At 42.0% G+C, this 25,150-nt stretch overlaps 1 protein-coding gene across 3 annotated transcripts in view; it reads left to right on the forward strand.

Moving 5' to 3' along the window:
• AGL (amylo-alpha-1, 6-glucosidase, 4-alpha-glucanotransferase) overlaps window positions 1-25,150 on the forward strand; it is a 137,183-nt gene that overhangs the window by 70,331 nt on the left and 41,702 nt on the right. For 2 of the 3 annotated variants that reach the window (XM_030207629.1, XM_030207630.1), the window contains exons 13-21: window positions 7,055-7,178; window positions 9,097-9,260; window positions 12,580-12,681; window positions 15,611-15,766; window positions 16,312-16,462; window positions 19,921-20,045; window positions 20,126-20,238; window positions 20,384-20,518; window positions 23,116-23,246. In XM_030207629.1, coding sequence (XP_030063489.1) covers window positions 7,055-7,178; window positions 9,097-9,260; window positions 12,580-12,681; window positions 15,611-15,766; window positions 16,312-16,462; window positions 19,921-20,045; window positions 20,126-20,238; window positions 20,384-20,518; window positions 23,116-23,246 — 1,201 coding nt within the window. Of the gene's footprint in view, window positions 1-6,579; window positions 6,704-7,054; window positions 7,179-9,096; window positions 9,261-12,579; window positions 12,682-15,610; window positions 15,767-16,311; window positions 16,463-19,920; window positions 20,046-20,125; window positions 20,239-20,383; window positions 20,519-23,115; window positions 23,247-25,150 lie in introns of all 3 variants that reach the window. The other variant, XM_030207631.1, reaches the window with a different exon arrangement.

Below are 25,150 nucleotides of genomic sequence, written 5' to 3' on the forward strand. Positions count from 1 at the left end.
GAAAGGAGGGATTTGTTTTGAGCACGGGTAGGAACGTACGGGGAGATGAGGGTAGAGAGGTAGGGAGGGGCTGCAGATCAAGTGCATTTGTAGGTTAGTAGGAGAAGCTTGAACTGTATGCGGTACCTGATCGGAAGCCAGTGAAGTGACTTGAGGAGAGGGGTAATATGAATATATCGGTTCAGGCGGAAGATAAGATGTGCAGCAGAGTTCTGAACGGACTGAAGGGGGGATAGATGGCTAAGTGGGAGGCCAGTGAGGAGTAGGTTGCAGTAGTCAAGGCGTGAGATAATGAGAGAGTGGATGAGGGTTTGGGTGGTGTGCTCAGAGAGGAAAGGGCGAATTTTGCTAATGTTATAGAGGAAGAAGCGACAGGTCTTGGTTATCTGCTGGATATGCGCAGAGAAGGAGAGGGAGGAGTCGAAGATGACTCCGAGGTTGCGGGCAGACGAGACGGGGACGATGAGGGTGTTATCAACTGAGATAGAGAGTGGAGGGAGGGAAGAAGTGGGTTTGGGTGGGAAGACAATAAGCTCGGTCTTGGCCATGTTCAGTTTCAAATGGCGGTTGGACATCCAGGCGGCAATGTCGGATAAGCAGGCCGATACTTTGACCTGGGTTTCCGCAGTGATGTCTGGTGTGGAGAGATAAAGTTGGGTGTCGTCAGCATAAAGATGATATTGGAAACCATGGGTTGAGATCAGGGAGCCCAGGGAAGAGGTGTAGATTGAAAAAAGAAGGGGTCCAAGGACAGATCCCTGAGGAACTCCGACAGAGAGCGGGATGGGGGTGGAGGAAGAACCATGAGAATGTACTCTGAAGGTACGGTGGGAGAGATAAGAAGAGAACCAGGAGAAGACAGAGCCCTGGAACCCAAATGAGGACAGTGTGGCAAGAAGTAGATTGTGATTGACAGTGTCAAAAGCGGCGGATAGGTCGAGGCGGATGAGGATGGAGTAGTGACCTTTGGATTTGGCGAGGATCAGGTCATTGCAGTCTTTAGAAAGTGCCGTTTCTGTCGAGTGTAAGGGGCTCCCTTACCTTGTGTACTGACCACCCCAAATCCCCCACCAAAACCCACTACCCACAACTGTACCCCACTACCATAGCCCTTACGGGTGAAGGGGGGCACCTAGATGTGGCTACAGTGGGTTTGTGGTGGGTTTTGGAGGGCTCACATTTACCAGCACAAGTGTAACAGGTGGGGGGGTGGGCCTGGTCTGCCTGCCTGAAGTGCACTGCACCCACTAAAACTGCTCCAGGTACCTGCATACTGCTGTGATGGACCCAAGTATGACATTTGAGGCTGGCATACAGGCTGGCAAAAAAATATTTTTAAAGATGTTTTTTTAGGGTGGGAAGGGGTTAGTGACCACTGGGGGAGTGAAGGGAGGTCATCCCTGATTCTCTCCGGTGGTCATCTGGTCAGTTCGGGTACCTTTCTGTGCCTTGGTCGTAAAAAAAAACAAGACCAGATAAAGTTGTCCAAGTGCTCGTCAGGGACTCCCTTTTTTTCCATATGGGTCGAGGACGTCCATGTGTTAGGCACGCCCAAGTCCCGCCTTCGCTGCACCTCCAAAACACCCCCGTGAACTTTGGTGGTCCCCGCGACAGAAAGCAGTTGGGGACGCCCAAAATCGGCTTTCGATTATACCGATTTGGGCGACCCTGTGAGAAGGACGCCTATCTTCCGTTTGTGTCGAAAGATGGGCGTCCATTTCTTTCGAAAATGAGCCTGTAAATGCACTAACTGTAAATAGGCATAATGGTGTGAAGGAGGAAGTTCAAACTTTCTAGCCAATGATTGAAAGGAAAGTAGCTTGTCATCTTCATCATACAGTTGCCCCCAATACCTCATCCTTTTCTGTTCCTAAATTCTATAATTTGAAGGAACTAGACCCAGAGGAAAATCTGGATTATAACAAATTGGAGTATAATGAGAAAATTAAAAATCCATATCTGCACTCAGGGAATCCCAGATCCTAAAAGATGTATAAATCGTCTGAGACCGATCTTCATGCAAAACCCTATATCTCCAAGGAAGCCAAAGCAGTGGGACGGGCCCCATCTAATGCTGCTCAGTATGAACTCACAATTTATAGTCATAATGCTGAAACCACCATATAGTAGTTCCACAGTTCAGGAACCCCCCAACCCACCAAACTCTGTAGATCTAAATAAAATTCTATGAGAGAGCCTGGGCTTTCTGTCACACTAAATAAATTTGTGTAAACTACCCTGAAGAGAAGCGAGATCCTGATGCGGGATCCTGAGTGGCAACACCTAAAAAAGATATAACAGCTTGGGCAAAACATTCATCTTGATAGCTGTAATTCTATCAAACCAAGTCAATGTTTGACTTTTCCAGTGTTCCAAATCTTTACGGACAACTAGAAAAAGTCTGGAACAATTAGCTTTACATAATTGGAAGTAGCTCACTCTCAACCAGACCATAAGATATTTCAGTTCACTAGACTCCCACCTAAAGGGAAAGGATGATTGCAATTGCAACCTCATGGGCTCATCTATATTAATATTAAGTGTCTCAGTCTTTTGATTTTTAAATCCTGAGACCTGAGAGTATGCTATTAAATCAAAAATCAGGTTAGGTAAAGTAGTGAGAGGAAACGTTGAGGACAATAACATATCATCAGCAAACTTATCTTATACTCCATGTCACCCACTCTGACATCTTTGACATTTGGATTTGATCTAATTGCTGAAGCAAGGGGCTCCCAGTACTAGGGGGAAAGTAAGCGGGATAAGGGACACTCCTGCCACATTCCCCTAGAAAGTGAAAATTTAGCCAAGTTACCTCCATTCACTCTCACGCAGGCAGTAGGGTTAGAGTAGAATTCAGAAATCCATGCATGAAAAATAAACCCAATCCCGATAACCGACAAGACCCGATCCAAGAACGGCCAGTGGATCTTATGAAAGGACTTTTCGTCATTAATCCCCAAAAGGAATGACTGAGACCGTGATCTATGGGATAAATAATTCAAGTTAATAATCTTACGAATATTGTCCACTACCTGCCTCTTAGTAATAAAGCCCACTTGATCTGAATGCACAAGAGAAGGCAGCACCCCAATCAACTGTGTTGCCAGAACATTTGCTAAAAGTTTGACATGTGCATTAAGAACATAAATTGGATGATAAGGCTGACAGTGGAATCTTTCCTCTCCTTTGGTGTGACAGAAATCCATGCCTCCAGCATAAAGGGAGATATATTAGACACTGCCTTCACTGGTCAGTAGCTCAGCAAGCAAAGGTGATAACTCAGAAGCAAACACTCTCAAAAATTTCAGCAGCAAGCCATCCAAACCAGGAGACTTGCTAGTTGCCATAGGCTTTATGGCCGCAGCAATCTCATGTGACCGGATCTCTGCCTCCAAAAGGTCCGTCTGAGCTGCAGTAAGAGAAGACAGGTTAGGGGAGCTCAGATAAGTGTTTATCGCCTCCACTCTAATGGTAGCAGCATACAGTCCTTCCAAGAATTCCCGGAAATGGGCCTTAATAAGAGAAGACTTTTACAACAGATGCCCCCTACCATCTTTAATTTTCCCAACCACCTTATCGGCCCGGTTGTGGTATCTAAAGTTAAATTAAGGCAAGCATTAAAATCCCCAGCACAAATCACTGGGCCGTTTATAAACCCTCCCAACTGAAGCTTAACTACTGCAAAAAAAAAAAAAGTCCACTTGACCCATGTTGGGAGTATATATATTAGCCAAGGTCAACTCAATCTCCTCTATTTGAACCTATGCAAATATATATCTCCCTTGAGAGTCATTTTTAAAATTCTGTAGCTGTAGCCTTAGATCTTTATGCAAAAGCAAAGCAACACCCTGTTTTTTGCCCCCAGAAGAATCAGAATCAAAGTATGTGGGTACACTCCATGGTGTATTAAATGTTCATGTTTCTTGCGAAGATGTGTCTCCTGCACAAAAACTGTGAGCCCCTTGTCAGAGCACCTCCTGAAATAATAAATGATGCTTACTAGGTGAACTAAGGCCATTGGTGTTACTTATCAAAATACGAACATCGGATGTAATGAAGCACCCCAAAAAACACAAGCACACACATCCATCCCATCACCAGCCCCACAAATCGCACCAAAAGAAATCCTCCCTCTCTCCACCCCAAAAAAACACACACACACCAAACCAGCTTCCTAGTGAATAAAATCACCCTGAACTTCTCCGAACCCCACTATGAAACTCCCAATATCCTTCAAAAAAAGAAGAACCTAATCAGAGAAAGTCCATCCCTTCCCTGCAGGGATTTCCACCCCCTCCCCTGAGACATGCAAAAGCCACAGAACAAATATCTCAGCAATAAGCAGTTTGTAGTAAAAGCAATATCCAGACTCCCAACATCAAGTGGAGATTACTCCTCTCAGTATCCGTTTAGCATAGCAGACAATAGAACAAGGGATAATTCCCAGAAAAACATGAGCAAAAAGAAAAGTCACAAAAAGAACGTTCAACTCTGAGTATTATCAGAGTGACACTGCAATCTCTTCCCCTTGCTGGACGCATGGGCCCACCACTTGGCTCTGTTCTCCAAGGTAAACGAAATAACTTTGCTACCTGGTTAAGGGTCAGAAACCAACCCAGCTTCCTTTAGCACTTTCCAAGCATCGTTGGGTTTTTTGGTTCTACAGAGAGAGCCTTGCAAAGGGAAAGTTAATGCCAGTACGGTTTGAATTCCTGCCTCTTTGCAAGAGTAATGGCCGACAAATCTTGAAACACCGAAACTGTCATATCCTGAAACTGGACCGATGATACCAAGCTTGCGTTCTGCAAAATCAGCTCTTTAGCAGCAAAACGAGAAAAGCAAACGATATCGCGAGGTCAGGTGTCGGACACTGCTCTGATGGCCTGATTTGCACTGTCCAGGCTAAGATCAGGGTCGGTCTCCTTAAGATCCAACATCATATAGTGTTGGCGACAAAAAGCTTGGATCACCTCCTGTGCGTTCTCATGGTTATTATTTTCTGGTATTATTTTCCAGTATTCCTGCACTCTCTGTTCTCACAATGTCCAGTTTTATATTGTAGCTCCTCAAATTGGGTTTTCAGGTTAGTATATTTAGTTTGCAAGCTCAGGACTGCTTCCCCTTGCTCCTCAAACTGCACTTCCATATCTACAAAACAGCTCCGAGATCTCTCAGATCCCTGTGTATGGTATCAATGCAGGTCGCAAGTTCCCCTCTCATATCTTTTAATTCAGAGCGCAAGGTTCAAAAGCAGCGCTGCACTTCACGGCCCAGGCTTCTCAAGTTTACTGGTTCTGACTCTCAGCATCCACGGTTGAGGTCTGCAATGGAGATATAGGCTGCGAGACCTGCTGCATGGCTGCCTCCACTCCAGGCTGAGAAAATTGTCTCAAAGTCTCGTTAATGTCTGCTGACTTAGCTTTATGTACCATCAGGAAAAATATACTGCCCAGGATATAAAGAATCCAAGCATCTGAGACCCTGATGGGCTGAGATATTAGCTTTTAATAGGGGAAGGGATCAGGAGCCCAAAATCAAGCACCCATTCAGGCAGCTGATGTCACTTCCTCTTCTCCAGACCTTCCTTTCAAGTGAAAGTGGTCTGCTTCCTGTGCATTCCTGCTATGGAGGTATTTGTCCCTCATATCTTCCTTATTGTGTCTTTCCTCCAGGGTATACATATTTAGATATCTAAATCTGTCCCCATATGCTTTAAAATAAAGACCACTAACCATTTTAGTAGCCGCTCTGTCGACCAGCTCCACTGAAAGTGTGGTCTCCAGAACTGTACAGGGTACTCCTAAATGAGTCTTGCTGGAGACTTAGAGGCTATAACCCTTCTTTTTCCTCTGGTCATTCCTCTTCCTATGTGCCCAAGCAGCATTCTGGGTTTTACTGTTGCCTTGTCTACCTTTTTGTTTTTTTTAGCTACCTTAAACTCATTGGTCTGTCACCCAAAGACTTTTAAGCTTGCCCTCTCATATTTTGCTTCTTGCATGTAATGTCCAGAGAAATAAGTGCTATCCACTCCATTGTTTACTAAACAAAGTAAATTGGGACATTGCCTTCCTTAGCTATATCAGAACCTCCTGCAAGCATCCCACAGAAATGTGTACAGCATAAATACAGCTCTAGCGGTGAAGGAGTAGACTTAGTAATAGAAGAGTCCTAGTAAAAATCATATACCATTTAAAACAAACAAAAAAAACAGTCTAGAGCAGTTTGCAGGGCACACCCAGCCAAGTCAGGTTTTCAGGATATCCACAATGAATATGTAGTAGAGAGATTTGCATGCTGTGGAGGTAGTGCATTCATGTTTATCTCATACATGTTCATTATGGATATCTTGAAAACCTGACTGGCCTCGGTGTGCCCCGAGGACTGGCTTGAGAACCGCTGATCTAGGACAAGAAAGCTTTTGAAAGAGAGAAAGCAATAGGGCCAGCAAACAGGAGCTATTTTGAGCATTCAGATAACATTATTGCTTTAAGATTTAAATGTTCCAGGTGTTTCTAGGTTGAGTACAATCTGTAATGGCTTTGCTTAGGTCATTAAGAATTGTGTTACAATCTGTAGGAGATGCTGGCGACAGCCAGGTCAGTGAGACCCAATCTCTATGTGATAGCCGAACTCTTCACGGGCAGCGAGTATATCGACAATGTGTTTGTCAACCGCCTGGGAATTACCAGTCTCATTAGAGGTACAAAGAGCAACCTACAGTTTTGTGGGATTGCTGTGAAATGCTATGGTTCTCTTTTTATTGTAAAACTAACAATGTTTACTTTTTTTCCCCCCCTTTTGTCCTTATATTCCTTGCAAACTCTGTTCTGTCTCTCTCTCTCCTTAACTTGCCTTTTGTGTGGTATCTTTAATTCTCATTTTGTTTTGCCTGGGCTCTAATAATTTACTTCATGCACATATTTGATGATCTTGCTTTGCTGATTTTTTCGGCATCACTACCATCCTGCCATCCACGCCTAGCTTTGTCTCTTCTCCCATCGCTTTTCTGTCTCTGCCCTGTTTTTGGCTTCAATGGCCGTACTCTCTGCAGTACATGCTGGACATGGCTAGAAAACTGCAGCCGGATTTATATGTTGTGGCTGAGCTTTTCACTGGAAGTGAGGAGTTGGACAATATCTTTGTGACTAGACTGGGCATAAGCTCCTTAATCAGAGGTAGGCTTGCTGTGGGGTTGCATGTTTTCCAAAGGAGCATGAATGATTCACTGATTGATGATGAAACCAGCACTCGTGGGGATCACATATTACTTAACAGTATTTTCTATAGTTAACAATCACAGGGACCTATTTACTAAGCTACCTCATCGCAATAACATGTGTTAGAGGCTAAATAACATGAGTTATTTGACTGTAATGCATGTTTTCCTCTGACAATTTTTTTTGTTGTTGTTGTTACATTTGTACCCCTCGCTTTCCCACTCATGGCAGGCTCAATGCGGCTTACATATCGTACACAGGTACTTATTTGTACCTGGGGCAATGGAGGTTAAGTGACTTGCCCAGAGTCACAAGGAGCTGCCTGCCAAAACAAGGTGCAAAATCAGCTCTAAAATTGGCAAGTCTCATTATTCTTAGAAGGTTAACTGCAGCTTAAGGAATGTAGTTTAATTTTCCCCTGAGAGCATTGGTTTGCTGATGCTACTGGAACTATTATAAAAAGAGCCTGGCCTTTTTAAACACCCTCCCTTCCCCGCCGCCAACTTGTGCTGTTGATTCTCTGGTGGGCTAGTGGTAAGCCTTTCTTTATCTCCCTACACCCTAATCCTACTCTATTTAATAAGTCACGTATAATGTGCCCTTTCAGCAGCAACAGTAGTAACCCTGCTACCCCTACTGCCTGCATCCTTAACCCAGGGTATATTACACATGTAATAGACTGGGAAGCAGAAGCACCTACCCATCTCCTCTCCTATCACTCCCAAACCAGTCCCCCTTCCACCTCTTCTGACACTTACTTAAAATTCATGTAGGTACAGTGGAGGACAAGACTGATCCTCAGCTGTTCCTGCCCCACTGGTACCATTGTTAAAAGTGGCACCTCATCCCTAGAAACATACTGCCAGGGGTTAGGCTGACAAGATGACTCAGGATAACTCCTGGTGATGTATTGTAGCATATTGCTAGGGACCAGATTTAGAAGCATGGCAGTGCCATGACAGTGCTACCTGGAAATAGGTGTGTGTAAAGAATGGGTTAGGGTGCAGGGGGAGGTCCCTTGTGCCTACCAGCCTTATTACATTTATAGTACACTCTCTGGGTAGAGGTGCTTGTGGAGGAGGGACAGTGGAGAAACTGCCACAGGTGGGCTGTTATTGAAGAGGGTTAGGGCTTTCACCTAGTTATTCTGATAACCCTCACTAGGTGGGGGTATGGGAACAGGGGACATCAGACTGACCACTAGCCTACTAGGAATTTTGAGGTAACAGTACAGGAGGGCCTTATGCAGTGTAAACCACAAGATTGTTGAAATGCTCCTAGCAAAAAGAAGGGTGTTAGCTGTTTCCTGTATATTCCAACAGGAATTTTACCCACTGTGATTGTTCACTACAGAAAACACTGCCATTAGTGCTAGCAGCAGATAATCTGTTAACTCATGTTTAAACATGTTAGTGAATTGGCCTTAAATTGTGTGTTTTTCCCCCTGTGGTTCAGTGACGTTTTTTACAGTGCATTATGGCCATTTCCCAGTGGTGAAACCATATGTAAATCAGAGGTTGACCCTGATTCACTAACCACAGGATACTGAAACACCTGGCCTATGAACAAGGCTGGTATTAGACATGCTGGGGCCCAGGGCAGAGATTTGGAAGGGAGGGGGCCTCAAAGCCTGCCAGCAGGCTATACTTCAGTTTTGGGACCAACGTGGCAGGGATGCTCAGGGCAGTTGCCCTGTTTGCATTCCCCTAACACCAGCCTTTCCTATGAAAGATCAGTACAGATCCATCCATATTTGATAGTTTTAATGGCAGTAGCTTGACTAATAAATTGCACTGCATTCACTTTGCCCAAGGATTTATTAGCATTGACCATTTGTGAATGCTAGCACATAAAATGGCTTATTTTTGCACTTCAGAGGCAATGAGCGCCTACAACAGCCATGAAGAGGGACGACTTGTTTATCGCTTTGGAGGAGAACCTGTTGGATCATTTGTTCAACCATCTCTGAGGCCTCTGGTACCAGCCATTGCGCATGCACTGTTCATGGATGTTACACATGACAATGAAAGTCCAATTCTGGTAAGAGCATGATCACCTCATGTATAGATCAGAAGCGCCATCCTACCATACATTATACAGGCCCCTCATGGCTTATTGTTGCATGTGATTTGGGATTTAAAAAATGATTATCTCTGTTAAGAAGAAAATTGGAGATATATATTTCTCACAGAACTTTTTGTACTTAAATAAAGAACAAAAAAGCATTAGTGGTAGGAAACCTCCAAATACATTTTAGACCCCTTCAGCTAAAAAGTGGCCCAGCACACGCCCGAAAGACACACCCACACTACCGTGGGCCACTTTTTACCATGCCTTGGTAAAAGGACCCCTAAGATAGGAGGATTCCAATCTTATTTCAAGTGGTAGAGAGTTCCAGAGTTTAAACACCTGGTACTGAAATGAGGCTGAGAAGAATCTTCTATATCGAGCAAATTTTGTCGAGAGAAAATTAAGGCATTCCATGCTCTGGAACTTCTCAAACAAGTAGAAGGAAGAGAGAAACTTGGGGCTAAACCACATATGATTCAACTATAGTACACATGTAAAAAAAAAAAAAAAAGTACTTGTACTGGCAACCAATGAAGTTTGATTAAAAGAGGATTTGCTCTCTCCATTCAATGACATTAAAAAGTAGTTTGGCCACCACATTTTGTAAAATTTGTAGATGTAGAAAAGATCTTTCTATACACCCAACAAAAAAGTACACAATAGTCAAAAGAGGACAATACAATAGCTTCAATTAGTATTAATCATACTTATGTCAGTTAATTTCCTGCGACAGTGTAACTTTAATGCCAAAGAAATGTACCATACGTTTTAGTGATATTTGATAAAAGAATACTTCTAAATAAATGCAGTGTTCCAAAGCCACCAGTGAGTCACCTGACAATGGCATGTAGGGCCTGGGAAAGCTAACATTTTTCCTGTTTCTGCTTCAAAGCTGATGCAAAGCCACACATGAATCCCCAAACTCCTTAAGAAAGCAAGAATTTTATTCTCCACAAACAACTCGCAATGTGTCTCAATGGATTGCAATGGTGAATGAATGCTCAGTTCTTAATTCAGACCACTGCTTGGAGGACATTAAAACCACCTTAATATTTTACTGATGCACATAAAACCTCTGGAAATAATGAACTTTCATTTAAAAAAAAATTACACCTGTTGATAGCAGATGGTTATAAACGCGATTAGAGTCGCGTCTTTTGAGAGAGAGGCAACCAATCTATATCAGACATTTCCCTCAGGAGTTCAGACCATCAATATTGCATGAAAAAGCTTTTCTGTAGAATTTATTTGCCACATACCCTATGTGGTGGTGTGGATTCCTATTGGTATGCAACCAGTGCAGGGGAATATACTAGAGAAGGAGACCTGGTTTGCTATATTGATCATCCACGGTTCAGGGATGTGGGATTTGAGCACCTTGCTGGGTCCCAATGAACTCATTTCTTTGCTGGTTGAATAACCATGCTGGAAAAGATCATCGTTTTTCAAAGGAAAAGGTATTAAGGGCATCTGTTGTTACTGCTTTTACAATTCATGTCCTGATGTTCAGAACTATAGTGTGCCTTTGTGAAGAAACAGTGTGTTTTAAGCGTGTAAAATATATTGGATATTTTCCTGTCTTAATTATATCCTGAAGTGTGTTTCTCCTGTTTGGCCAGCAGGTGGTGTTTCTTTACTGTAAAGCTGTTACAGAGAAATTAATGCTCTTTTCTTTAGTTAACACAAACAGGAAGCAAGATGCAGTATATTTTTGAAATGTTGTGTTCTGGACTCTGATTGACTTGGAGTTTGAACTAACTAGCAGTTACTGGTTTTGAGTTCAGTCTTAGCCAGGGAGAAAAGAGAGACAGATCTGTTTGCTGAGACTTGGTGAATTATATATCCTGATCTTCACAGGCACTGTTTAGAAAGTAAAACAAATGTTTAGTTACTGTTATAATTGATCCATATTTCAATTAGCTGTTATTGTTTGCTGATTGCACTTTTTTGTTCATATTTTTTAGACAATAAACAAGTTTCAGTTTATTGCCTCTTTGTCTGGACTGATAAAGAATCCTGGTGGTTTGTGTGTTGGGTCTATGAGTGCTTTCTGGAACCTGTGGGACCACTGGGCGTGTGGCCCCAGTATCCTAGAAATCACGAGGAATAATTTGAGAGCGGAAGAGACGCCCAGAAGCGATTGGGACCCAGTCGGTGGGAGGAGGGTGCTAGTCAGGGTTGCCAGGTCTGCGGGTTTCCCGCCCAATTGGGCAGCTTTCTGCGACCCATTGTGGGCAATTTTTGCGGGCTGCGGGAAATTGGGCGGCTTTTAAAAAGCCGCGTTGCGGATTTGGGCGGTTTTCTGAGGCTTCTATTGGTCCAATTTGGTCCAATAGAAGCCCCGCAGAGACTGGGTTAACGATGTCGGGGGCGGGGTTAGTGACAGCGGCTACATCGGGGGCGGGGTTAGTGACGACAGCTACATCGGGGGCGGGGTTTAACTTTGTGCGGGGTTTGGGCTCATTTTGGGCGGGGAAAATTTTTTCAACCTGGCAACCCTGGTGCTAGTGTAGAGCACAAGCAACAGGTGCAGGTGGACCTGAGCTGTGCTGGGGGTAGACCCTCTTAAGTGGCCGCGGGGTAACCCCAGCCGGGTGGCTAGGTATTTCATGACAGCCTTCATCCTTCCCCAGCACTGATGTTTGTAAAATGTTTTCTGACACAAAGGCACTTATTTTAGAAGCATCTTCCAAGTTTCCAAATTTATGTAGAATTTCTTATTCTGCCCTTGGGATATCATCAGGGCGGCTTACAATTTAATAGAAAAGAGAGAGGAAAGGGGGGGGAGGGAGGAAAAAGTGATGGAAAGAAAAAGGACAAATAAGGTTAGTGAACGGGAAAGGAGGACAGAACTACAATGATTGGATAGTGGGTGGGGAAAGACATAAGGAGGGGGGCAATGAAGCTCCGTAGAATACCGGGACCCATAGAACAAATGCATCAAGTATTATAGGCATCATCGAAAAGTTGTTCTAAGGTCGATTTTAAAGGTATCGTCAGAGGGAAGTTCTCCCCACTTGCTTTGTTATTCTGCTTTGTCTCTAAACCCACTTCTTTTTATATGATAAGTAAAATAAAACAAACAAACCCTATGCTGTGAAATACTGTGGGTACTTCTAACCACAGAGCCGAAGAGCCCTTTTCAGTCCCATCCACATTTTACCTAACTAAAATAATTTCTCCCTATATATGTGTACAGAAGTGTACGTTTATGTGTGTTTTTCTTTCTCACAGTGTGTGCTGGTAAATAAAATAACCCCTAGAACTCATTCTCATTTCTCCCCTCTAGCATCGTTCAGCCTGGGATTCGCTTCCTAGTTCAGCCATTGTGTCCATGGCTTGCTGTGCCACTGGAAGCACTCGAGGCTATGATGAACTAGTGCCACATCAGGTTGGTTCCTGTAGATTTTCAGTCTATTCATATGTATTAAAGGGACTATTTATCATTTCATGATTTTATTTATTTATTTGACTTTATTTCACGCCTTTTCAGTAGTAGTTCAAGGTGGGTTATATTCAAGTACACTTGTGTCCCTGGAGGCAGTGGATGGTTAAAGATCACAGGGGGCAACAGTGGGATTTGGACTGGGCTTCTGGTTGTTCTAACCATTAGACTACTCCTCCACTCCATAATTTACAACATATGACAGGTTATTTAGAAAGCAATTAGCAGCTAGTTATTAAAAGTTTTGCACCTAACTGACACACAGAACTTTGTGTGCAAACAACCCAATTTAGAAAGGACATAGAAGTCAGAATCGAGACGTCCAGGTCAAAACATGTCCAGTTTTAGTAGTATTTTAGAACAAAATTTGCTGACATAGAGGCTGTTCTAAAATACACAGAAATGAACATTTATGATCAGTTATGTGTTATCACATAGCCGTTTTTATTTATCTCAGAAATTAAACGGTTATTATCCCAACACTGTCACAATGACTAGTTTTCCATGCCAGTTTGGATTGGGGGGTGGGGGGGAGCAGCTCCTCTAATCATTCCAATGGAGTGCTGCTCAATAGCAGCTATTTCACAAATCCTAAATGTGTTTGGTAGCAGGTATAACGCCTAGTGTTGATCTTTTAGGAGATAGACGTTTAGGGGCACTTTTACTAAGGTGCTTAGGTGCCTACGCATGTCCAACACGCATCAATTTGGAACTACCACTTGACTACCTCATCCCCCAGGAGGTAATTCCATTTTTTAATGCGTGTCCAATACACACGACAGAAAATATTTTTTATTTTCTCCCGCGTGGTGCTAACCGGTAATCGGCAGTGTACACGCTGACGATTACCACCTGGTTAACGTGGGAGACCTTACCGCTAAGTCAGTGGGTGGTGGTAAGATATCAAGCCCAAAATGGATGCGCGCTGATTTTTATTTTGCCGCACATCCATTTTCAGCAAAAAAAAAAAAAGAGGCCTTTTTTGCAGGTGCGCTGAAAAATACACGTGTCTACACCAGCGCAGGCCATTTTTCAGTGCATCTTAGTAAAAGGACCTCTTAGTCGTCTCCTGAGATGGGTGAATTTGCCTCATCCTTGCTCCCCCCCCCCCCCCCCAAAAAAAAAAAACATCCCATACAATGCCCCCTTGCCACCTGCACATATATGGGTTTGATACGTGCATATCCCAGGCTTTGTAAAATGGGGACTTAATGGTTTATACAAGATAAAAGTGCCAGTTCATTCACATATCATGTGTATAATGAGGGTCTAAGCATAAATTTGTGTGCACAAATTTATAGAATTAGGAAGACTGTGTTTTCTGTACTTCTTTCCACATTATGACATTTCAATTAACTCTGCAGCCCTCCTCTATAGTGAGCTATGAAGAAAGTGTAGCATTTTAATCCACTACTGCAAAAGTCAACAAACGCCTGTCGATCCCACATTTGAAGACTTGCAAATGAGAAAATTACCTAATTAGAGAAAAGCTAGTAAACTGGAAAAGGGATGTGTTTGATAATTGTGTCCATACCCTGGAAACCATTTAGGTATCTGTAAGGGGAAGGGAATGGCTTTTAGGTTTAGCTCATGCCTTTTTCACTAATAGCACAAGTACTGTCGGTATTTTCCTGACCCCAGAGGGCTTACAATCTAAGCAGTACCTTAAACAATGGAGGGTTAAGTGACTTGCTCAAGATCACGAGGAACTGCAGTGGGATTGGAGTCTGGCTTCTTCTGTTCTCAGCCTACTGCTTAACCAGTATGTTACTCCTCCACTCAGATAAATCGGTAGGAGTATAGAGAACATCAGTAGCACATAGCCTAGAGGAATCTGCCCTTACTATTGATTTTATACTGAAGGGCAATATATCAAAATCTAAATAAACTAAACTATCAGCTTCCTTTTAGAAATTTATGATAAAAGCAGATCAAAATGGAACAAGGCTTTTACTGTCTGTGAAAAAAGAGAGTGGAGAGGTACACGATTTAAAAAAAAATAAGAATCCTTTAGAGTTTGGGAACTGTGCAAGTGTGTGCATGCATACTTCTGATTGTGGCCCAAGCAGGAGTAGATGCATTTGAGTCTGAGATTCGGCCAAAGTTAAATAGAAGGCGTGTAATACATGTTTAGATGAATAGCTATAGCAGAATGGAAGAAGTGAATGGAGCACCTACACTGACCCCTGCTGCAGGCGTCTGTTAATTTTTACCTAAGTCTATGTTGAATGGTGACCTTTTATGTTTGTTTGTTTGTTTGTTTTTGTTTTGTTTAGGAATGTGCATTTTCATTCTTTTTAGCGTGTTTTGTGTTTTCATTCTGTTTTAGTGTATGCTATTGACCAAAATGAAAATTGGCAAAACAAAATGAAAGTGTCCTCTACACATCTCTACTTTTTAAATCAAATATCTCCATCAGATGCTCAGCTACTTACTAGTTGCTTGGTTATCGTCACATACCATCCACAAAATAGATGAGGACGGGAGGGTTTAGCTTACGGTTTTAAATCTACTTGACACACTTTTTATTCTCCTGCATTTTTGTAACTCTTACAGAAAATATGTCAAGGGGACAAAAGGCTATTGTTTCATTTGTAGTGTGTGTTTTTGGAGTCTTGGCGTTCAGATTATATCCACCTTTTTCATGCTTATTTTGGAATAGCACAAGAAAGGGCAGAACTGTTTTTAAAGAGAACTGGACTCCTCGTGTATGGAGAGGTTTTATGGTTATATAAATGTGCATCCAGTGGAATTCTTGGTGTCTTTCACTTTGTTCTATGAGGTTGTTGTGTTGGTTTTTTTTTTTATTATTTTGTTTATTTTGACTGGCTATGATGAAAGAATCTTGCCTGTTTTTTTTTTCCCTTTTGATCAGATTTCAGTAGTTTCTGAAGAGAGGTTTTATACAAAGTGGAATCCGAAAACAACAGTTTCAAGTCCTGGAGAAGTAAATCTGCAGAGTGGAATTATAGCAGGAAAGCAGGCCATAAACAGACTACACCAAGAACTGGGAGCAAAAGGTTTTATCCAGGTACTTGCTCAGAATTGCAGTGGGTGCTCAGCCATGGGCCTGCTCTCTGATGAAAGTTTCCAAACAGTTGTTCCTTACTGGTATACCCGCTTCCTCATCCTTTACCTAGTTAAGGATAAAGATGTTTTTTTCAGCAGCACTTAATCGGTTAGCAGATGCCACATAGTCATAGAAGTGCTGCTGACCAAGACCATATTTATTTGTTCAGGAACGTTATCCAGATAATGTCACTGAAAATTACTGCAGAACACCCGAGCGCAGGAGCAGTCCGGGGCTGGAATCAGAATTTATCTGCATACCAGCAATATTCAGCAAAAAGGGTGTCCAAGGTTTCCTAGATAGCTACCATTGCTCAATATCTGAATAATGCTGCCCACCATCTCTATGTCCTGATATCAACTGACACAGAAAAATTGAGTATATTTTTAAATTCTTCAGCTGACATTTAAAAGGAACGCTGACTGCAGTTGTTTAAAAACTTGACCAGTATGTTTTTGGACCCCACATAGACCCAGTCTGAGAATACTCTCCTCTAACCTTTTCAGGTGTATGTGGATCAAGTGGATGAGGATATTGTTGCTGTGACCAGACACTGCCCCCATACCCACCAGTCTGTTGTGGCTGTATCCCGTACAGCTTTCCGGGATCCCAAAACCTCGTTTTACAGCAAGGAGGTACCTCAGATGTGCATCCCAGGTATTTCAATTCTGTATTTATCTGGATTTTCTTAGAACATAAGAATATAAGAGTAGCCATATTGGGTCAGACCAATGGTCCATCTAGCCCAGTATCCTGTTTCCAACAGTGGCCAAGCCAAGTCACAAGTACCTGGCAGAAACCCAGATTGTGGCAACATTCCATGCTACCAATCCCAGGGCAAGCAGTTGCTTTCTCGTGTCTGTCCAATACAGACTATGGACTTTTCCTTCAGGAACTTGTCCAAACCTTTTTTAAACCCAGATACGCTAACTGCTGTTGCCACATCTTCCGATGAAGAGTTCCAGAGCTTAACTATTCGTTAAGTGAAAAAATATTTCCTCCTATTTGTTTTAAAAGTATTTCCATGAGTGTCCCCTAGTCTTTGTACTTTTGGAACGAGTAAAAAAATTGATACTTCTACTCGTTCTACACCAGTCAGCATTTTGAAGACTTCAGTCATATCTCCCCTCATCCGTCTCTTTTCCAAGCTGAAGAGCCCTAACCTGTTTAGCCTTTCCTTATACGAGAGGAGTTCCATCCCCTTTATCATTTTGGTTGTTCTTTTTTGAACCTTTTCTAATTCCACTATATGTTAGACTGGCTAATTGAACCTTTACCGTCATTTACACAAAACTTCAAATTAAACAAAGTATGTCCTAAGCATATTTTTCATAGACACAGAAAGTCCTATTTATTAAGGAGTGCTAAGGTTTTGCAGTAATAGCCAAAATTAATGCTTGGTAGCTGCAAAGGGGGAGATTGGTATATGGCCCCTTAAAAATCGGCACTGAAATTAGTGCTGATGAAGTGTATCCTGTAATCGGCGCCTATAGTTAGGCTCCGATTATAGCATATACATACCCTCGGATTCTATAATCAGTGCCTAAAGTTAGGCACTAATATCGGTGCACATCCATTTATGCCAGTGAAAACCTGTTGTAAATCTCAGCGCACAGATTTGGGTGCACAGGGCCATATTCTATAACAACGCACCTAAATTTTTAAATGCCCATTTTTGCCTGTGCGCATTAGAATTTAGGGAGATTCTATATATATATTTCGAACAAAAAATAGCAAGAACAAGATCAAACCTAGCGATAACACAAACATCCATCACCGAATTCCTACACGACTGTGAAACCGACAGTGTGCACATCAAGGCAGACAGAACCTGGTCCTCCTTCAAGACACCCACAACCAACACAGTCAAGACATTACTGACAAAATACACACACGTGAACTGTCTAGTAGATAAATGCCCTAACTGTATGATGAAACAATCACCAGACTGGTTCATCGAAAGCTTTACCGAACACATCACATACATGTTTCTGAATGGCCAGTTCCCAGAAGAAAATGGCAACATTGTACTGACCATAATACCTAAAAACACCACTAGTAAGATCAGTGATCTCACAAACTACAGACCAGTGGCATCATTACCACTACTGACTAAAATGATGGAGGGTCTGGTCAGCTACAGAGCACTGAATCGGTCATAACCACACTGATAACAAAGTTCAGAAGTCTAACATGCCAAGGACAGAGAATCTTACTACTACAATTCAATATGTCAAATGCGTTCAACCTAGTTGACCACACAACAGTAAGGACCCTGCTCGACAATATGGGTATTAGCGGTGCAGTGGCAACGTGGTTCAGTGGTTTTTTAAGGACCAGATACTATATTGTAAAGATGTCTAACCAGCTCTCAAGCTCCTGGATCTCTGAGTGTGGGGTGCCACAAGGGTCTCCAATATCACCTATATTGTTCAATGTTATGATGGCTCCACAGGCAAAAAACTGGAATTAATGGGCTTTAACCCATTCATCTACATACCTTTTAACAGCAGCATCACAGAAATACTGGACAAGATTAAAATAGGCCTGGACCTTACAAAAAACTGGGCCACAATTTTCAAATTCAAACTAAATAGAGACAAAAACAAATTTCTGGTTCTATCTAGTCCACACAATCCCAATACTCACCAAAAATTTACAATCGGCCCACAAATATACCAAATGGAAACACAACTAAAAATACTGGAAATTATACTTGATAAACATCTATCTATGGACAGTCAGGTATCAGCAGTCACAGCAAAAAGCTTCAGAACACTATGAAAACTGAGAAGGATTAGAGACTACTTTCCTAGACAATCATTCCAGGTAATAGTGCAATCGTTGATACTGTCACAACTAGACTATCGTAATGCAGCATATGTAGGATATAAAGAGAACACACTAAAATCACTACAAACTGTTCAAAACACGGCAACAAGACTGATATTTAAAAAGTCAAAATACAAAAGAGCAACACCGCTGCTTGAAATGCTACACTGGCTTCCAGTCAAGGCAAGACTGTTTGTTTTTTAAAACCAGCACCCTCATTTTCAAAATAATATTTGGAATGGCTCCTGAACATATGCTAGATTTGATTGAACTGTACCCAAGAAATGCAAACCCAGAAACTACTTACTACTTTAACTGTAAAAACATAACTTATCTGGAATCCAAATGGTGGAACTCGATACCCAAGGCTACAAGAAGCATTACTTTCTCCAATTCAGAAAAAAACTGAAGACCTACCTTTTCAAAAAATTCTATAGTAAAATAAAAAATGGAGCTGATGTCTCATACCAATTGTAGCTGTAATACACTACTGTAACTTCACCTCGCTGTAAATTGTAAGCCACTTTGAACCTAAACTTGTTTTTGAATAATTGTGGGATACAAGAATGCATGCATAAATAAATATATATATATGGCGCCTTAAAAATCGGCACTGAAGTCAGTGCTGATTTGTGCGCCTAAATTCTAATTAGCACCAATTACTGCTCTTTATTGCTTGTTCTGATATCAGTGCTGATTACTTTAAGTCCGTTAACTTATGTGCGGAATTATAGAATCTGCACTGATATCGGCACCTCATTTTAGGCGCCATATATATATAGACTCTCCCCCCAAATGTCTGCATTATCTATGGGGGGTTTTATGCAGCATTTTGGGGATGGCAACTGTGTCATTAAAAGTTGTTACTGTTAGTTAATGGCACAGCTGATAATACGCAATGCAGTTAGTCACATATCTTCAGATTGCATTAACTTCTCTTCATTATCAGCTGTGTTAAGAATTGATGCACAGTAGAGACCTCCACATTAACTGTAAGGCGCAGTCTCCTCCCATTCCTAGTCCCAAAATAGCATTTTCTATTTTAGCTGTTTAATGTGGAAATTAACGCACACTAACGGTTAACATGATGCACTGTTAGTGCAGCTCCATGCTCTTAGCTGTTTATTTCACCTTTTAGCACACACTAACACAACCTAGGCTTTTCCCATTTAGGTTTTCTTTACTTTTAGTTCTGGTGACATAGAAAAACTCCATGCTATAACTGATGTAATAATTTGTTAAAATACAGTGATGGATTTTTCCCCCACAATTTCCTCATGCAGGTAAAATTGAGGAAGTAGTGTTAGAGGCCAGAACTATGGAGAGGAAAGTCATGCCCTATGCAAAAAATGAGAATTATATCAATGGAATGCCAGAGTACACTGTGGAGATCAGGGAACACATACAGGTAACAGAGCCGTTCCTCATATTAAAGTCTTCGAAAACACAGAGAAGTTTCTTACACTTCCAATTCTTTTCTTTTACAAGCTGAAAGAGAGCAAAATCGTGAAGCAGGTCGGAATTACCACAAAAGGCCCGAATGAGTATGTCCAGGAAATAGAATTTGAAAATCTGACTCCAGGAAGCGTGATTATATTCAGGTACAAGAGTTTTGGTTTCCTGGTTAGATTGTTGTGGTTTTTTTTTTTTTTTGGGGGGGGGGGGGGGGGTTAATCACATGTTTTTCACGAGACTCCTTTTTGTTTCCAGAGTTTGATATGTTTGTTAATTCTTTGCCATTGACAGAGTTAGTCTCGACCCAAAGGCACAGGAGGCTGTGGGAATACTCCGTAGTCACCTGGTCCAATTCACACCTCATTTTACGTCTGGCAGTCTACCTGATGACAATGCATTCCCTATTCTTAAAACGCCGTTTGCTTCGTAAGTAAGAATCCTAAAAAAAAAAAAAATTTAAGAGGTAAATAAAGTAAATTAATCAGGTAGCTAATTGTGTTTAATATTTGATAGCAAGAATTTACAAAACCATTTTCACATGTTAAACAAGAGGCGTTTTACCCGTGGAAATGGATTTTTGAAACTGACCCATCTTGTGCATGAGTAAAAGTCTGTGCATTGTAGTGCAGTGACCAGGCTTCTACCTGCATTGAGTTGAGCCTTTCCTGGAGACAGGGTTAAGGCACTGGTGGGGTCAGAATTCAAACTTGCATCTAGTTTTTTCTTTCTCTATCCACTGTTTTTATTAGATATCTGCTCCCTTACATTTGGTTCTGAGTGATGTACAAATAAATCAAGAAGCTACTACATTCACTAGGAATTCCACATTTTAAGCATATTCTTGTTTTAAAAACAAATAATAATATTGCACCCAATAAGAATAGAATTATTTAGTGCAATAATATTTATCAAAGAGAAATACCTTCAGCCTCTGACAAAAACCTCCATATAGAGATTCCAGCCTAATATTCAAAGGAAGTCCATTCCACAGTTTAACTACTTGAAACTTGAAGAAAGAATCAAAAATACATTTGAATTTAATTCCCAGGACCCACTGGTATCTGAGAGAAACACCTGGAATGATTTAACTGGAGGGGTGGGATAAATTCTAGTTGAAGGGTTTAGTTCTTGTTATATTTAGGCAATGGGAGAGGTAGTTTTCCTTTTTAAATTGAGTTTCTTCTGTTTGTGATTCCCCCTCCTTTTCTTTCTTGGGTTCTCCTAGTTTATTGCTGTAATGGGGGTACACTTGTGTTAATTTGGGAGAAGAGTATCTTGGAATATTTTGATTGTATGATTCTTTTTTCCTTTGTTTCCTTTTAAGCTGCTGTTGCTGAAATTAATTTTCATTTGTACTCTTTTGCTATTCAAATGTTTTGTTTGATGTAAAATTTGAAATTATAGAACAATAAAATGAATCTATTTCCTGTAATTGACGGGAATTTGAGTAAAACATGATTCCTCCCTCTAACTGGACTTCTAGAAGCAAGGATTTCTAAACAGCTTTGCAAAATGATGTGAAATTATACCTCATAAAGAGTTTAAAATTATACAAGCTATTTTAACCAGGTAACCAATGAAGTTTCAGCAGCAGAATTGTTCTGTCAGACTTTCTAGCCTTAAATATCAAAATCTTGCAGCGGTATTCTGTGTGTACCCTTTCCTTCAACAGTTTTCAGAATGAATGTACATTCTTATTCCATAGCGTCCCTCTAGACCGCCACAGATGGGTTTAGGCACACCTGCCTGCAGATGGAGACTAAGAACCACTGAGTTTTTCAAGTAAGCCTATAAGTGGGCTGTGCAGTCCCCTGAATTCAGTCTGTTCTCAGTCTCTGCAGATGGTAGCAGTGGTAAGCCTATGTGGTCCCGGTCAGTGTGGGCCCTGGGGAAATGTTTTAGGCTTGTTAGGCTTTTTGGGAGTTGTGGAGAAGGACGCATGTGTGTTAACACTTACTGGCTCATGTATCCACACAGTTGCATCTGCCTCAGCAGGTGTAAATTGTGCACCTTTTTTCCCGGGATAATGGTATAAAGGCACATAAGTGCATAAGCTGTCTTTGTAAAATAGATGACATATGAGCTTATGTGACTTTCCTGGGTAGTGCCCTGTTCAATTACCCTCCACATATTCTGTATGTAAAAACGCCACTTCCCCCAGATTCTAAAATTGCATGCAAATAAATAATTTAACTAGCCGTTAACAGTCAATTATTGATAGTTGGCTCCAATTTGGATTTGTGTGTGGATGTGGCTACGTGCGATTCTGTAACAATCCACACCCAAATCCTCTTGCGTATAACTGAGAAGGGAGTGTGGCTGTGAGAAGGGCATGGACGAGTCAGGGGGTGTTCCAAAGAATTATGGGCCTCTTTTACTAAGCCACATAAGCGTCTACGCACACCCAACTTGCGCCAAATTGGAGTTACCACATGGCTCTTGCAGTAATTTCATTTTTGGTACTCATCCGATACGCACAACTGAAAAATATTTTTTATTTTCGGGCGCACGTAACAGACGTGTGTAGGTCATTACCGCCCAGATTCTTTATCGCTAGTTCAATGGCTGGCAGTAAGGTCTTGGACCCAAAATGGACATGCAGCTATTTTGATTTTGCCACACATCCATTTTCAGCAAAAAACAAAAAGGTCTTTTTTACAGGCGCGCTAAAAAATGGATCGGCGCACACCCAAAACCCGCGCCTGCACTACTGCAAGCCATTTTTCAGCGCACCTTAGTAAAAGGACCCCCTATATGCAGTATTATAGAATTTGGGGACAGCATTGTCCATGTTGCACATCAGGATTTACACCAGGTTTCAGTTGGTGTAAGTCTTTGCACCTAAAGCTGGATGCGAGAATGTGTGCTGAGCGCCCTTTATAGAACAACGCTGAGTGGAAATTTTCCCGGCACCTAATTTTCAGCATCTTTCACTGAATCCAGCCCTTTTATGTGCAGAACAATGCTTATAAAATTAGTTGTTTGTAATTGTACTGACTTGGGGTTTCTCATTGTTTCCCCAGTATTATATCTAAGCTGACATTAGCTGACCTAAATCAGGTGCTGTACCGCTGTGATGCTGAGGAACAAGAGGATGGCGGAGGATGTTACAACATACCAAACTGGACACCCCTTAAATATGCAGGTCTTCAAGGTCAGAGGGCTTGGGCATTCTTGCCTTAAATCATGCAGCTTTTTGGGAATGAATGCAATGTTGCTCGGTGACTTTTCAGTGAAACCATGTAGGTTAAGCTAATTGGGTTGACAAAGGCTGTGAATTTGAGCCAGAAGCAATAGCACTTAAAGTTGTCTGCTTCACTAGGGAAGAATCTTAAGATATGGTGCCGGTTCAGTGGTTTTGTATAGCTACAAAATGCTATGATGTGATGCTGCTGCAGGTGACTACAGGGTAACATCAATAGTTTTCTGCTGGTTTAGTGATACCATCTTGTATGGGCATAGAAGCCAGCTGTCTGGATAAGCAGTTGGAGGTTTCTGTGTGGTTGTGCCAAACAACGTTGCCTGTTCCTTCAGCAAGGGGCTTTGGGTACTGGTCCTTAACCCTGCCTTCAGGAGCTCCTTTCAAACAGTAGGTAAAAGTTAACATGTATACAGGCTTGTCAGGGCCGGTTTTTGACATGGTGGGGCCCAGGACAGAAATTAAGGAGGGGGGTGGGCCCTGATTCCCTCTCCCCACCTGCATTGCTACTACAGGATCCGAGCATCTCTTACTCATCTCCCCACCACAGTCCGTCTCCATCTCTTCCCTTTACCTTGCGGTCTTCTTTGAAAATTTATTTCCCTTCTCGGAGGTGCCCCAGCGCACATCCATCCTCACATGCTGCCTCCTACTGCCCCAAAGCTTTCCCTCTCTACTGCAGTCTGCCCAGGTGGAAACAGGAAATTGCATCGGGGGGGGGGGGCGGATTGCAGCAGAGAGGGAAAGCTTTGCGGCAGCCAGAGGCAGCTTGTGAGGATGTCTGCTGCACCTGGGCCCTTCTGAAAAGGGAAATAAATTTTTAAAGAAGATCGTGAAAGTGAGGGGAAGAGAGAAGGAGTCGGACTATGGTGGGGAGAAGGGGAAGCGATGCCTGGCCCGCGGGACCTCCTGGAGCTGGCCCTGAGGCTTGTGGCACATAAGTTTGTTTATTTAGATTTTGCTCACACCTTTTTCAGTAGTAGCTCAAGGTGAGTTACATTCAGGTACACTGGATATTTCTCTGTCCCAGGAGGGCTCACAATCTAAGTTTGTACCTGAGGCAATGGAGGGTTAAGTGACTTGCCCAAGATCACAAGGAGCAGCAGCGGGATTTGAACCGGCCACCTCTGGATTGCAAGACCGGTGCTTTAACCACTAGGCCACTCCTCCCATGTATCAAGTGGACAGTTTTGTAACAGGTCATTAATGCATGTGAAGCGCCACTGCACCTGCAGAATATCTTTAAAAATTACCTTCTGGAGTCTATGATAAAAAAAATCTCCTATTACCAATGGGATGATTTTATTCTTTATTCACTTCCTAAGATTGTTCAGCCATGTTTTATGTTTATTCCACACTTGATATACCTCCTTTCTGTAGATACAGTCAAAGCAGTTTATATATACTATATAGGAAGAGAGCACAGAAGTGCTGTTAGCAGTTGGGCTGAGCCATTCACTCTTTAAGTACTGACAAGCCCCTTCCTTAAACTATACAAATCCCTCTTACAGCTGTGATTTGGCAGAGCCACATAAACAAACCTTTGCCCTGAAGCAAGCCCTAAGGCAGGGATTGTACTCTTAGTTCACTTTTGAGTGTATCCAGGTTTTTTGGTAAGTCTCGCTTTGACAGTGCGCAGCCTCTTCGTGTGAAACTTCACTGGCTTCCCATTAAGAACCGTATTGATTTCAAGATCTTTGCCTTAACTCACAAGATCATTTACGGTGAAGCACCTGTGTACATGTGTGATTTGATCGATTTGCCGTTGAGAAATTCCTTGGTGACATCTCGAACTTATCTTAATCTGCACTATCCTTCATGCAGGCATCTGAAATATAAGATAATCTACTCCTCTTCCT

This window comes from Microcaecilia unicolor, chromosome 6, assembly GCF_901765095.1.
Source record: "Microcaecilia unicolor chromosome 6, aMicUni1.1, whole genome shotgun sequence".
NCBI classification, from domain to species: domain Eukaryota; kingdom Metazoa; phylum Chordata; class Amphibia; order Gymnophiona; family Siphonopidae; genus Microcaecilia; species Microcaecilia unicolor.